The 13238-nt window shown below is 44.3% G+C and overlaps 1 protein-coding gene across 1 annotated transcript in view; it reads left to right on the forward strand.

Annotated features, from left to right (window-relative positions):
* The window catches only part of ARHGAP40 (Rho GTPase activating protein 40), a 42870-nt gene extending 36252 nt beyond the window's left edge, over positions 1-6618 (forward strand). The window contains exons 11-17 of the mRNA XM_026042038.1: positions 136-295; positions 860-942; positions 1217-1423; positions 1686-1826; positions 2635-2795; positions 3504-3559; positions 4686-6618. Of these exons, the coding sequence (XP_025897823.1) occupies positions 136-295; positions 860-942; positions 1217-1423; positions 1686-1826; positions 2635-2795; positions 3504-3559; positions 4686-4786 (909 nt within the window). The 3' untranslated portion in view covers positions 4787-6618. The remainder of the gene's footprint in view (positions 1-135; positions 296-859; positions 943-1216; positions 1424-1685; positions 1827-2634; positions 2796-3503; positions 3560-4685) is intronic.
* Positions 6619-13238: the final 6620 nt, after the last annotated feature.

Below are 13238 nucleotides of genomic sequence, written 5' to 3' on the forward strand. Positions count from 1 at the left end.
GAATTTCCTTGTCTTCCTTCCCAGTACAATTAGAAATGTCCATGGCTGAGAAACTGGAGGGTCTGTGAGGGCCTCTGTGTTCTTCTCACTTGATATTTTGCCCTCAAGTATTCATGTGTGTGTTTTTATAYATAGAGCCTGGAGCAGAAACTAGAAAGTGACTTCTATAGTGGCCTTTTCCGCTGGGATGATGTCCATCAGAACGACGTGTCGGGGCTCCTGAAGAGATTCATCAGAGAGCTGCCTGCACCGCTCCTGACTGCAGAGTATCTGCCTGCTTTTGCTGCTGTACAAAGTGAGTCCCTCTTTTGRCTGCTTAGTACTCATTACCTGGTTTKGGGAKAAGTTGTCTGGTTTTTTGTCTTSYTTTTTTCTAGGAAAACTCTACAGAATTTGGGACTTCCTGTCAGGGGTGTTTTGATCTGGTGGGAATGTGACATTTAGCRGATCAGACTTACTGTGCTAAGTGTAATAGATGCTGTAATGCATCAGTCTCACCCTTCTTCTCCAGTGGTAGATTATATACAAAAATTTGGGAAGGTGGAGGCACACAGTCCTGGAGTCTTTAAGTGTGTTGTAACRTTTGAGGCTGCAAGGTTGCCACCGAGAATTAGGCTATTCTAGGTGTCCCTGCTGGAGCAAGGAGGTTGGACTAGATGATCTCTAGAGGTCCCTTCCAACCTCAACCATTCTGTGACTTGATAAATAACCACATKCATATAGAGCTGTGGCATGTACATATTGTGCCCTAACAGATGTCTAGAATATGTTTAAAATAATTTTTTCAGCCCACAATTCTTKGGGCACAAGAAATATGGGGTGGGAATCTCTGTCACATTATCTCTTTATCTCCCTCTAGATATTCCAGACCTGAAGCAAAGATTGCAAGCCCTTAACCTCCTTATCCTGATTCTACCGGAGCCCAATAGAAACACTTTAAAGGTAATTGTATCTGTTGTTGATTTAACTGGAAAGCCACAATATCCTTCCATGTTTTTGTTCTAGGAATGCTAGCAGCTTTTCTAAAGGAAAGTATGATTAATGTAAATCATGTTATTTGTGTGTGTGTTTTTGTTTTTATTTCACTGAATTGAGAATGGAAACTTGTTATAGGAGAGCAGGCTAGTCAGATAGTCTTTCCAGGAAATGTTGTGCTAGTTTTTCAGGATATTATTGGCAATAAATACTCAAAGTCCAGCCTCTTCTCTCACCTTAGGCACTACTTGAATTTCTCAGCAAAGTGGTTGCCAGGGAGAAAAACAACAAGATGAACCTCTGGAAYGTTTCCACGGTCATGGCTCCCAACCTCTTCATGCACAAGGGCCTGCCCAACAAGATTCCCGAAGGGAAGGAGAAGCAGCTGGCAGAGGGGGCAGCTGACGTTGTGCGGATGATGATCCATTACCAGGATCTGCTCTGGACAGTGAGTTGCACGGGTGTTTTGTAGTGTGGCCTCTGCCTCTTGATTGCCCAGGACTGGAACAGGGGAAGGGATAGTTTTGGAAATGTCAGAGCAGTCAAATGTCTATAGACAAAACCTCTGGCTGCTTTACCTGCTTTCAAGGTCTGTTGATATTTTTTTCTATTTGTAAAGCTTTACAAAGTGACCTTTGGGTTCTTAAATGGAATCCTCATCTCTGTCCACTTTGTTTTAATTCCTTCTTTTTCCCTTATCGCCTGGCCAGGTCTCCTCCTTTTTGGTAGCTCAAGTGAGAAAACTGAATGAGAGCAATAGCAAAAGGTACCAGTTCTGTGACAAGCGAATAAAAAACTTGTTGCGGAAGATCCATGCTGATAAAGACAAGGTGGAAAAGAACCAGGCAGAGGTGAGTTAGGACTTGAAAAACTATACTCTCTCATAATCGGGTTGAATAATTTTTCAACTTTGAAATTCCCAGCAGTGTTTCTCTTTACAAAGYAAGAGGCAGAAAAACTACAGAACCATGAGAAGCAGCTTCTTGAACTCCCCTTGCTAGTTTGTGGCAAAGAGAAAGGTTCCCAACATGCAGTACACTAAACAAATTTCATACCACAGAATGTGGAGTTAAGGTGCTACGTGCATCCTGGAGAAAAGAGACGGAACCAGGAGTGCAGTTTCTCCCCAGGAATTCTGAAAAAGTCTTTCTAGGGTTGATGAAAATAGTCTTGATGAAATAACACCTGGATTCTGTTTCCTAACATTCCACTGATTTTTTTCTCTAATAGTTTGTAAAATACCCTTCAACAGTCTAAATTCCTTTTACTCTTCTTCAAATAAATTCCAACAAATTCTATCAAAACAGTTTAAAACACCCTGACAAATGCTTGTTTCATCAAAGCTCGCGTTGCTCTCCTGATGCCAGTGCTGTATTTGAACAGCAGGGAGCACCAGTACATGCTATCATGAAGATCTGCATTTTCTCCYCAGCCTCAAGGCTGAGGCCAAGTTGATTTGTTTATAATGTTCACCATGATGCTGTTRTAACCTTTCCATAATGTAGCGTGTGTGGAGTAAGGCACAAGCATGAAGTCCCTGAGCAGCAGCTTGATTCTCCGCTCTCCTYAGTCTAAGCAAACTTGGTGTTTTAGTTGGTACCATGGTCTGGCGAAATTTAAGCATTTTGTCTTTCTTGCCTCTTTGCCTTTCTTGCTCAGCCTTCCAAGGTTGTGAAGGTCCACACTTCTCTCCTCCTGAAAGACTCTCTGGAGGTCCATTTGAACAAYGCAACCAGAGTTGCTGATGTCTTGAAGCAGTTTCAGAAGAATCTGTGCCAGAACGGCTGGAACATCGTTAACACCGTCAACCTCCTCAAGTGGTAAGAGATTCTATCTGCTATTAAAATAATAATAAAATGAGCAAGCAGTGGAGTTACTGTGTGTTTTTTGCCTTGTGGTGATGGCACAGGGAGCAGGGAGAAGGCAGTTCTCTGTTCTCCRGTATGCATATATAAAGACAGAGGGTTCCCAAAGAAGTTGAGCCTGATGCTTACTGGAAAAACGTCTCTTTCTCCCTCCTCCCCTGCATCCATGTAGATGGGATGTAAGTGCATCTCTTCAATGCAGGAGATGTTCAGACATGAAGTGGGGATTCGAAGTTGGCTGAATATGGCTCAGCTGGGGGCTAGCATCCATCTAACAGGCTGCTGTAGCTGCTGAGAAATTCCTGAAGATGAGCTTTACCTGTGCAGGTGTCAGACCTAAGAGAAAGCTGCTGGTGAACTTGGGTATTTGTGCTGTTTGTCTCCTATTGAGGAGTTAGTGTCTGCATACAGTGTAGTCCTCACTGTGAGGAACATCTGCCTTATTTCCCTTCCTCTCTCTCCACCTCCAATTTTGGTGATTTCAAGAGTTTCCCTGTTCTGGAGGATCAGCAAGGTTACTGTACTGTAGCCTGCACCTCTCTTAACCGCTGTTGGCCTCCAAAACACGAGCAGTTCCTTTGGATGCAAGTGACAAAAATGTCAGACCTCTCCCACAGAGCTCTGTCAGCTTTAATGTCGTCTTTTTTGTTTGCTTGTTTGCAGTAACAACTCTATGGAGTCTACCAACCTGCTCCTGTATGAAGTGGGTGGCAATATTGGTAAGACTGGGTGATAACTGACATGAAGACTTTGATATCAGAACTTGTCAGTACTACTTATAAGGGGGCTCAAATTTGGACGGAATTCCAAAAGCTAGAAGAAAAAAATCAAGAAGCTTGAATTAGCTCATTCTCAGTGAACAGCATCTGCCAAATTTCCTGTGTGCTGTCTACRTAGTTCACATGTTTGTCATCACTGAAAAGTTTTTACAGGGCAAATATGTGGGAAAGCTGAAGCCTAGGCTTCCAAAAATAYGTTACACTAATGGATCATTTTTAGAAGAAATCTGACAAGGATGGAAAATCCAAATTTCTTGAGTACAGAGACATGCAATTCATCTGCCTTTTTCATCCCATTCTATTGGATGTATCAGGAGATAAGATACTCCCTCTACACTCAGTGATAAAGGTTCCTGTTTGGAATTTAATGGCAAACTTAAAGCCATAAACTACTGTCATGGAGTTAAAGAGCAATATCATCCTATTCCACTATGTGTTTAAGCACGGTGCTTTTATCTGGGCATTAAATAATTGTGGTCAGCTGCAACACTGAAGCTGTGCTAGCAGCTGCTGACTCCAGATGTAAATTCTGCCTTTATTTAACTAGAGACTTTTTTACTAAAGACCAAGTAACACCATGTGGGGAGATTTCTTAAACCATCTGGTCAAGCAAGTTGTTGATCTTGGTTAGTCACTGACTTCCTCTCATGAAACAAGGCAATTCTGTCAAGTGGGGAGGAGGCTTGACTCATGATTGTAGTGGTGGAATGSAAGGGAATGAAAATGGGAATTACTGCTTATACCCTGTTGTGGCTGCAAACTGTCGGTAACTGGAGTGATTTGGCTGCCACGGGGTGTTTTTTCTAAGAAAATGTTCTTCTGTTTGGAAGTGGGTCACTCTACTGGATTTGAACCCCACCAGATATCATAACTATCTTCATGTGCCCAAGTTCCTTGGGTTAAAGTTATTAGATGCTAAAGTGCCTTCTTAATTATTGCAGGAAAACTTTTGAATGTTTGTAATTTTGAAATGGATGAGAACAAATACTGGTTTTMGGAGAAATTGATAACTGTGAGACTAAGGGTCTAAGAAATAATTTTTTTCTTGGATTTCTTGTTTTGGTAGGTGAGCATTGCCTGGATCCAGACACTTACCTCTTAGACTTGTACCACATCAACCCCCATGCAGAATGGATAATTAAGCAAAACCCATCTTATATAATTTAAAAAGGTAAAAACATCTCCCTCCAGGGAAAAAATAATGTGCAAATAAAACTACAAAATTTGGACAATAAGGATGGAAGGTGAGAGGAGAAACTTGATGAAGATGGTAGAACACATCTGTTTCTTCTGGGTTGGCTTTTTTGATCAACACCATGACTTGGAGGAGCGATAGCTGAACGCTGCAGTGGTACTTGGCATCCTTTTGGTAAGATCCACTGCTGCCTGTTACCCACTGCCACAATAAGTTGCGAGCCTGTGTTTCACTCTTAAGGTACTGCAAATTTCTCTGAAGAATGGAAAAGGATGTGTTTAAAAGACCCACCATGATGCAAAGCTGACAGCTTGTATTTAATGAGTGCAGTCCAATACACTCAACACATGCAGGAAAATCATTTTTACTGGATGCAGTGTGGAATGCATGGAAAACTTCAAACGGACAATTTGCTAAGAGATGTCTGTCCCACACAGGTCCTGCTGGTAATACAGAAGCCTGCAGGCTATCCCTGGTGGGTATGACACCTTTTTTTTATTTTGCTTTTTTTTTGCTGTACAGTTATTTTTACAAACCTACCTAGGAAGTGATAACTGAGGGGAGCATCCTCAAACCAAAGGGAGGTTGGTGGTCTCACCTGGCCGCACAAATGGAATTCCTTCCTGGAAGCCTCTCTGAACAGGTCTGTTTATGAGCAAACAAACACCCAAAGCCCTGAGACGTGCAGTGGCTGAAACAAGGTCCGTGCGCGTCCGTCTGTGTCAYGGCTCTCCGCGCTGGTGACCGAAGGGAGCTGCTGGCCCCTCGTGCTGGGTGAGCATTGGGTGAGTGCAGCGACGCGGACTGCAGCCGGAGCAGAGCACGGAGGCAGCTCCCGGCCATGGCAGCGATGCTCCGAGACCTCACGCGAGGGAGCCCGCGAGGCGCCTGCGGGGCATGGACCAGGCAGCGTCTCTGAAAATCCTGGCCTCGTTGTTTTTATACTGTTTTTAAACACTGTTGGGTATTTATTCGTGTGGCTGAAGCAGGGCTGCCCTGCAAGTGTATACTCCAAGTATTGCATCTGCCAAGTCCTACCTGAGCTAGTGACAATCTCCAGTATTATTTCTTCTGTATAACTCAGTTTTTCCACTGCAATCTGAGCTTTGTCTCCTCCTCCTTTTTTTCCCTCCGTTCTGATATGTAGCTGTCCCTCTTTGTTACCTTTAAGTCGTGATGCTCTTTAAGAGCACTCCGGTCTGTGGTTTGTCTGTCTTTGTGGCTCAGTTCTCTTGGGGATTACGGTCCTTGAGAAGCAGGTGAGCCATAGCTGTCCATGTTYTCTCTAACCTGTTGTGAATACTGTGTGTGTGATGCTGATGTCTTAAAATGTTGTATATTACAGTGTGTTGACACTTTTGACCAGGATGATGCAGGTTCAGTGGTGCAAGGAATCGCCTTCATAGCTGTCTCTCTGAGACATAATAGCAACTTGATGAAAAAAAGCACCCAAACAGCCAACCCACAACCCCATATCAAGACTTTTGGGGATGCCTCTGTTTAATAGAGCTTAAATTGTGCCTAGAAGGGCTGCCTGCTCTTGTTGAGGATGGGTGTGCTGTGTGTCTCGAGATCAAGCTGCTCTAAAATCGGGCATTAAGAATCCAAGGTACCTATTCACTAATCACCTCTGGAAAAATTTGTTGCAGGGACAGGGCTTAGCAAGGAGCAAATGCCAGAAGGGTGATACTCCAAAAAATACCTACTGTGCAAGAGTATCATTGAAAACAGAATAATGGTGGGAGACGAGAACCTGTTCCTGCRTAAAGATGTGTGTGTGTGTTTTGTAGGGATTAGTTTAACTTGTATGATCTTAGAATTGTCTCCACCTCTCATATGCTGGATTTTTTTAACACACTGACCTCAGTACCTACGAGGGGGAACTGCTACATTGCTGCTTCTGTAAAGAACAAAGCTGAGGGTTTTTCTTTTTTTAGAACACCAAACAATGTGAACCAGTGCTGTGAAAAACAGTGCTGGCGGGAGAATCTTTGGAGACAAATATCAGTACTCTGTGCTGAAAGGAAAATGTAATTAAAAAAAAAAATCATCTCTGGCCAAAAGGTGGATTTTTTTTTTTTTTTTCATTTTTATTTTCTAACTTTGTACCAAACAGCAAGGATGCATTTGGAATAGTCACTGATGTGCAACCTGCTTTTGAATTCTGGCTTTTAATAACTCTTTTTTACAGATTTTACAATTCTGTATTTAAAATCCATTTAATCATTGAAACAATAAATACAATAAAAGCCTTTGGCTCCTGTGTTCTTGGTGGCATGGGCGGGTGAGTCTGCAGACATCATCTGGATGGGTTGAGAGGGATGAGGGGGACCCTAAGGGAACCTGATGCCTGTGTCTTATGCTGGGGCTCCTGCTGGACTAGTCTCCAACATGGTTAAGGGAGAGGAGTGCAGGAACAGGAAGAGCTGGAGCTCAGGACCTGGCTTAAGAAGCCCAGTGCAAGTTTGGGAGCTCCATCTAGGAGCTGTTTTTCCCTGCAGCTCTTCATTCATGGGGTCCGATCAAGAGCAGGAAGGGGCAGTGAGTTCTCAGGGATGAAGAGCTTCTGTTAAAAGTTCCTCTTAAATTTGAACCTTAAGTCACGTAAGATATCCATGTTTGTGCTCCCAGCCCTCCCTGAGCAGTGCTGGCTCAGAAGATTCAAGAAGAATTAATAAATGAGGCTGAACAAGTGGGGCTAAATGACTAATACGTATTGCTCAGTATAGGGTGAAGAAATAAGGCATAAATCACCTGCTATTTATTTAAAAGGGGACCCGTAGCAGCCTATCCTAGATCCAGGATGCTGGCCTTGCCATCCTATACTAAAACAAAAGGCAATGAGGAGGAGGAGCCCAGTGGCCTTAGAAAGCTTTTCAGAGCAATTATCTGAGGAAAACACCAGCTTATCCAACCCATTCCACCCATTCATCTTCAGCAGTATCAAAGTGCTAATCTCCTCTGAGCCYGAGGGTGTTTTTTGATTGATCATTACATTGCTATCTCATCCGCTCAGAGCGAAAACGCGCTATTTGTTCTGCAGGAACTTCAAGTCCAGGGTGCTGTGATAGCAGGAAAGAGCGTAGAAGAATATTGCACATACTGGTTAAATATATCTGAGGGGGAAGCGACACTGACTTAAATACCACATTTTGAAAACAATAAATAATTTGCTTCAGGGAAAAATCTGTGTGGAAACGTGAGGGCTTTAAAGGGAGAGAGGATGCTCGGCACTTGGAGGGAAACAAGTAAACCCATTTCCTAGAGCASAGTGAGTGACTAAATGACTGGATACTGATTTATTGGATTGTCATTAAAAAGCAGGAAAAAMACCCTCTGCATTTTATTTAAAATTGTTTATTTCCTCTACTGTTCTCCCTATTTATCTTYTGGAAAATAAGGCCAATGACATCTGTGTTTCTGCCTGCTCATGTGCAGATCTCACAATGGAATTCTYTTTCTGTGTGAGTTCAGTCTGGTTGCTCTTGGACATAATGGAGACTCAGGCACATAAATARAAATATATGAGTGCAACTTGGCTTCTTCCAGCAAACAGCCGGCTCTGCTCTTCCAARATCTCCTCTGAGCACCGTGCGTTTCCAGCAGGATCATTTGGAGGTGGCCACCACTCCCCACAAATCCTGTTCTCAGCAGCTACCCCAATGTGCTGCGACGGTTCCCTTTGCAGATTAAAGACCCAGGGCTGCTTTCTGTGCCTCAATTTACCCCTTGCTGCCCTTTCTGCATGGTGAGGATGTAGCCTCCAGCGTTGCGTGTGCTCCACTCTGCTCCACGCTTGGGACCAGAAGTCTCAGGCGTGTGTGGACTGTGATGGTTCTGGTCTGGATGTGATGTAACCTTGGTACATACAAATTAAAACTGGCTCGTCCTACTGGGGGGGAAGAGGAGGTTTGGAGAGTTTTGTGACTTATGTCATATCAGAAATTGATGGATAGAGGAGAAATTGATAGATATCTGTCAAGACTAGATATGCAGAGTTTCACCCAGGGCTTTGGAAATAGTGAGGACTGGGATCCTGTAGACCCTGTGCCCCTGTTGTCTCCAAGCCAGTGCACACTGAGTAAGTGACTGTCACCTGGCCCAGGGCCACCACCGTGAGCCCTTCCCCGGGCGCAAAGGGGACTCGGGAAGCAACACAACCGTGCGTGAGCTGGGACAAGCCAGCRGAGCGGCCTCGGCAGGGACCGTTAGGGACATGGTGGTGTTTTCCTGGAAGGGGGAAGCAGACRTGGGGGTTCCCTAACAGGCCTCCCCATCTGGCGCTCACGGAGCCCCGCATTGCGCGCTGCATCTCTGATGAGCCACTTATTATTATTATTATTATCCCTCGTTGTGTAGCTGGGGGGAGGTCTCCCTCTAACCGGCGAATTTGTGGCTTCAGGAACACCCAGCTGTCTGTGGTTAAGACAAAATTACTGTAATTAACAAATCGAGCAGCCCTGCTTTGCCTTTGCCTGCCTGGGACGGAACAAATGGGCTAAATGAGACCTATTTAGTGCAAAGGTAGAGAAAGGGATTTGCAGAGCTGGGGATATGCAGACTTGGAGCTTTTCACACCCTGCTTTTAATGGTAATGGCACATAATTTTCTCTTGTTGGATAATTTTGTCTGCAACAAAGAGTGCTCACGCTGGGATGGCTTYAGCTGCAGGAAGCGGAGCTGGGGAGCAACCAGATGGGTGGTGGCAGCACAGCCGAAAGCCCCTGTCCTGCTGCATGGGGGCCCTTGGGCCCTGCTGAAAGGCAATGCAGGGAGCACTGCCTCATTTTGGCATTTTTCCAGTGCACCCTAGCCGGTTCTGTGAATCTGAGACAATTTAGGTTTTATCTGCATTTTCAACCTCTTCCTCTCTTTTCACCTCTTGGCTTTGGTATGGGCTAGATGTTGAAAAATTGGTTGCTCCTTCAGAGCTCTGCTGTGTATCCCCCTGTCAGCCTGGGTGACCAGGAGTGATCAGACCCAGAGCCCTCCAGCAACCACCAGCACCTGGGAGGGTGCTGAGGAGCATCAGATGTGGTGCAGGAAATTCAGCCCCACACCTGTTTTGAATTGAGAACATGAGGTTCTGCATAAAGAGAGACCCTCTAAGGTTGTTTAGAGGAATCTAGTGCAGGTATAGGCAATAAGTAAGGAAGGAGTCCCAGCAGCAAGAAGCAGGTAGGATGGGTCACCCCTTCACCTCCTAGTGCTGTTGTGGCAGCAGCTATTTCACATCCAAAGAGCTTTTACAAACTATTGGCTAATGGCGACTGTGAGACAGAAGAAAATCCTTCCTGGCATTTGGGTTAAATGTGCTTGGATTTGGGTTTCCCTAGCTGATTTGCTTTGTGTCTTCTCTGGGCACCTGGCAAAGCACTAGGGCAGAAATAGGACATCTAAGTGCTGTATAGAGCAAGTGTTTAGTAGGGAGTGTGCAATTGTGTAGATTTATTGTACTTCTGAGGCTGYGGGCAGTGTGAAAATCTATGGAAAATGCTGTCTCTTTTGCTGTGAAGATCTGCTATTAGCTTCTGCATTGCMTATGTCTGCAGATCCACCAGAAAAGTGCTGGTGTTGGAAAAGGCTTTCTGGAGTCATGAAGAGGACACCCAAAAGGAGCATCCCCTGGGCATTGACACATACTAAGGTGTGTATGTGGGAAAAATGTATTTTCTTTCACAGACTAGCTAGTGCATCAAGTGACAGCAAATAATATTATTTGTACTCTGTGAAACTCCTTTCTCTTCTCTGCTCTGTCCTTTAACTTTAGCCTTTCAATATTGAACAATAATACATCTTCCCTTCTCATTAGCAATTCAGTGTTCAGACTGATTCAGATTAACTTGGACTCTCACTGTATTAAATACTTCAAGGAAAAAGCCAAAAGCGCTTGGGATGTTTATGAAAAGCAATTTCCTCAATGCCAGGCAGTTTAATAACCCTGCAGTCAGTGTCATTCAGGCTCGTTTATTTTAAGCTGTGTTTCCAAACTGAGATGGTCAATAATAAATAAGCTGGGGAAGTAGAGTTTGTATGTCCATGAACTCCTTTTGAAGAAAGGAACATATGTGGTTTGGTCTGGGGTGCAGAGAATAATGTGGCTTTAGGCCAGCCAAATGGCTCATTTGAGAAGCTGAATCCTCTTATAATCCGTATTTCCTTGTACTTGCACTTGCAGAACTCTGTCTACTGCAAGTGAAAATTTGGAGCTGAATGGGGTAAAAGTAAGAAAATTCTGCTCCTTTCTTATCCAAAGAGTTTTGTATTGCTTGAAATGTCCCTCTGAGTATTGGTCTGAATTCTGTCTTTAATCGTGTTCTGTGTAGACAGGCATGTAGCCCCAGGCAGCCCTTTGCACCTGAGACCTAAGAGCCACTCAAGCAATAAATACATGGATCACGGCATGTTTCAAAGGACCTGTTAAAATATTGGAAATCAGTATCTTTTAGGAAACAAAGTGCGTAATACTGTTGTTCAAAGATGCCTTTTACAAACCACGTGGGGCACTGAGCAGGTCACCTGGGAACGTGTGACAGCATCCTCCTATCTTGTGCTTCCATCTCTGAATATTCAAACACAGATGTTGGCATTTTAAAATTTATGTTCTCCCTGAAGCCTGSGACATGCTGAAGATGAATTCCTCTGCTTAAGGAAATTTTGTGCTGTCCTGCTCAGAAAAGTTTTGTCTTTGCTGTCTGTCATGTCTGGGACAACTTCAGAATGTGAATTAGATTCAAGATGGGAGCAGCCAGACTATTGCTAGCATGCAGAGATGGAGAAATTGGCTTCCCTTTGTGAAGTTTTCTTTCAAATTATTATTTAGTAGAAGATGGTGACCTCCCCTTGTCTTTTCTAAAGAGTATGAAGTACTGTGGATTGTACCTTACTAATCAGAATATTAAGCTTAATTAAAATGTTATCTACCTAGCTAATATTTCAGATGTGTCTGTTGGATAACTTCTGAGGATAATTAAGTGGGTGGATTGTCATTTGTTTCAGACCCAGCTGAGAGGTTTTGAGGTGATTAGGCAGGGAGGTGAGATGGTTCTGCCTCTCCTTTTTTGTTTGGATGAATGCTGAATTTATAAATCAGGTGCCCAGCGTGAATATTTTAAGAGTTCTAACTTTTTTTCCCATAATAGTACTAAGTGCTCGCTTGTTAGAAGATTCACGCTGTGAATCTGCAGGAATTGCTGAGGTGTTTTCTGTCTCTGTGCGCTTCAAATAAAGCGTAGGAGTGGAGCCTGCAGGTCCTGGACACATGTGCAGTGCACCACAGTTGTGTTTTCCAGCCCTGAGGAAACTCCTCATTGTATCCTGGTAATTTTGGAGAATTCAAACAGGTCTGTTAGAGCCATCTGCGTGTCAGGGTCATCTAAGTCACAAGGTGACTTGAGTCGGGGTCACCCCACAGGGTGACTTAGGACCTACTGGTGGCTCCTGGAGGCAGCTGTAGGCCACCGGAGAATTAAGAAGGATGCCTCTCTCTGAGATTGATCTGTTTTTCCCCCAAAATAGAGCATGGGTCCTGTGGACATGCCCCATGTTGTGTTGTGTTTCTCAATGGGCTTCCCCTGAAAACCTTCTCCATCATTACAGGAAGAGCTGCACCCAACCCTTGTGTCGAGCTCATATCTGGGCTTACTGACTTGAAGCAGAGGCTCCAAGGGTGGATGGGATGATGCTGAAGTGATGGGGAGGCATTTTCTTTGGTGGTTGTGTGGCTAATGGTATGAGCAAAACTAGAAGTACGTCCAAAAAAGCTAATGAGGGATTTTACTTAGGCCCACCAGTGCTTCTTCATGGCTTTACTCTATTCTATTGCAAGTAATGTTTTTTACATTGGGTAGTCACCTGCCCGTGGCACTTGGTATGTGGTTACAACACAAGCATGTGCATCTCAAAATAGCGATTTTTTCTCCTTGTTGTAGTATTTCAGTGAATCTGAAACAGAAACAACTCCCTGAGGCCAGGCACAAACATAATACCTTGYCCTCTCCTTCCTCCTCCTCACCCGAAAGCCCGTGAGCCCTCTGGCCGAGGGAACCAGGACTCCCAGCAATATCTGTGCCGTGGCAATCGCTGCAGCTCGCAGGGCCCTGAGACAGAAACATCGTTTGGCTTCAGCTCTTCCTGCTCCATTGGTGGCTGGGAGGACAGACACGGACGTGAAAACCCACGCCAGGTGCCTGCAGGTGCAAGATGCACCATTATATATTGCTGCTTTGGGTACTAAAGGATTATATAAATATATATATATTTAAGCTGCCACAATAAATTGAGTGCTCCTGCTGCCTGCTTGCACTAATGTGGATTAACTGGAGAGGCTRTGCTGTGCCTTGTCCTCCCACGCTTCTGTCTGAGGGAAGTCTCTGCTTCCAAAGCCATCTCTGAGTCACCACTCAATGGATTTGGCCATGGGGG

This window comes from Nothoprocta perdicaria, unplaced genomic scaffold (assembly GCF_003342845.1).
Source record: "Nothoprocta perdicaria isolate Ctin4 unplaced genomic scaffold, notPer1 scaffold_3, whole genome shotgun sequence".
NCBI lineage: Eukaryota > Metazoa > Chordata > Aves > Tinamiformes > Tinamidae > Nothoprocta > Nothoprocta perdicaria.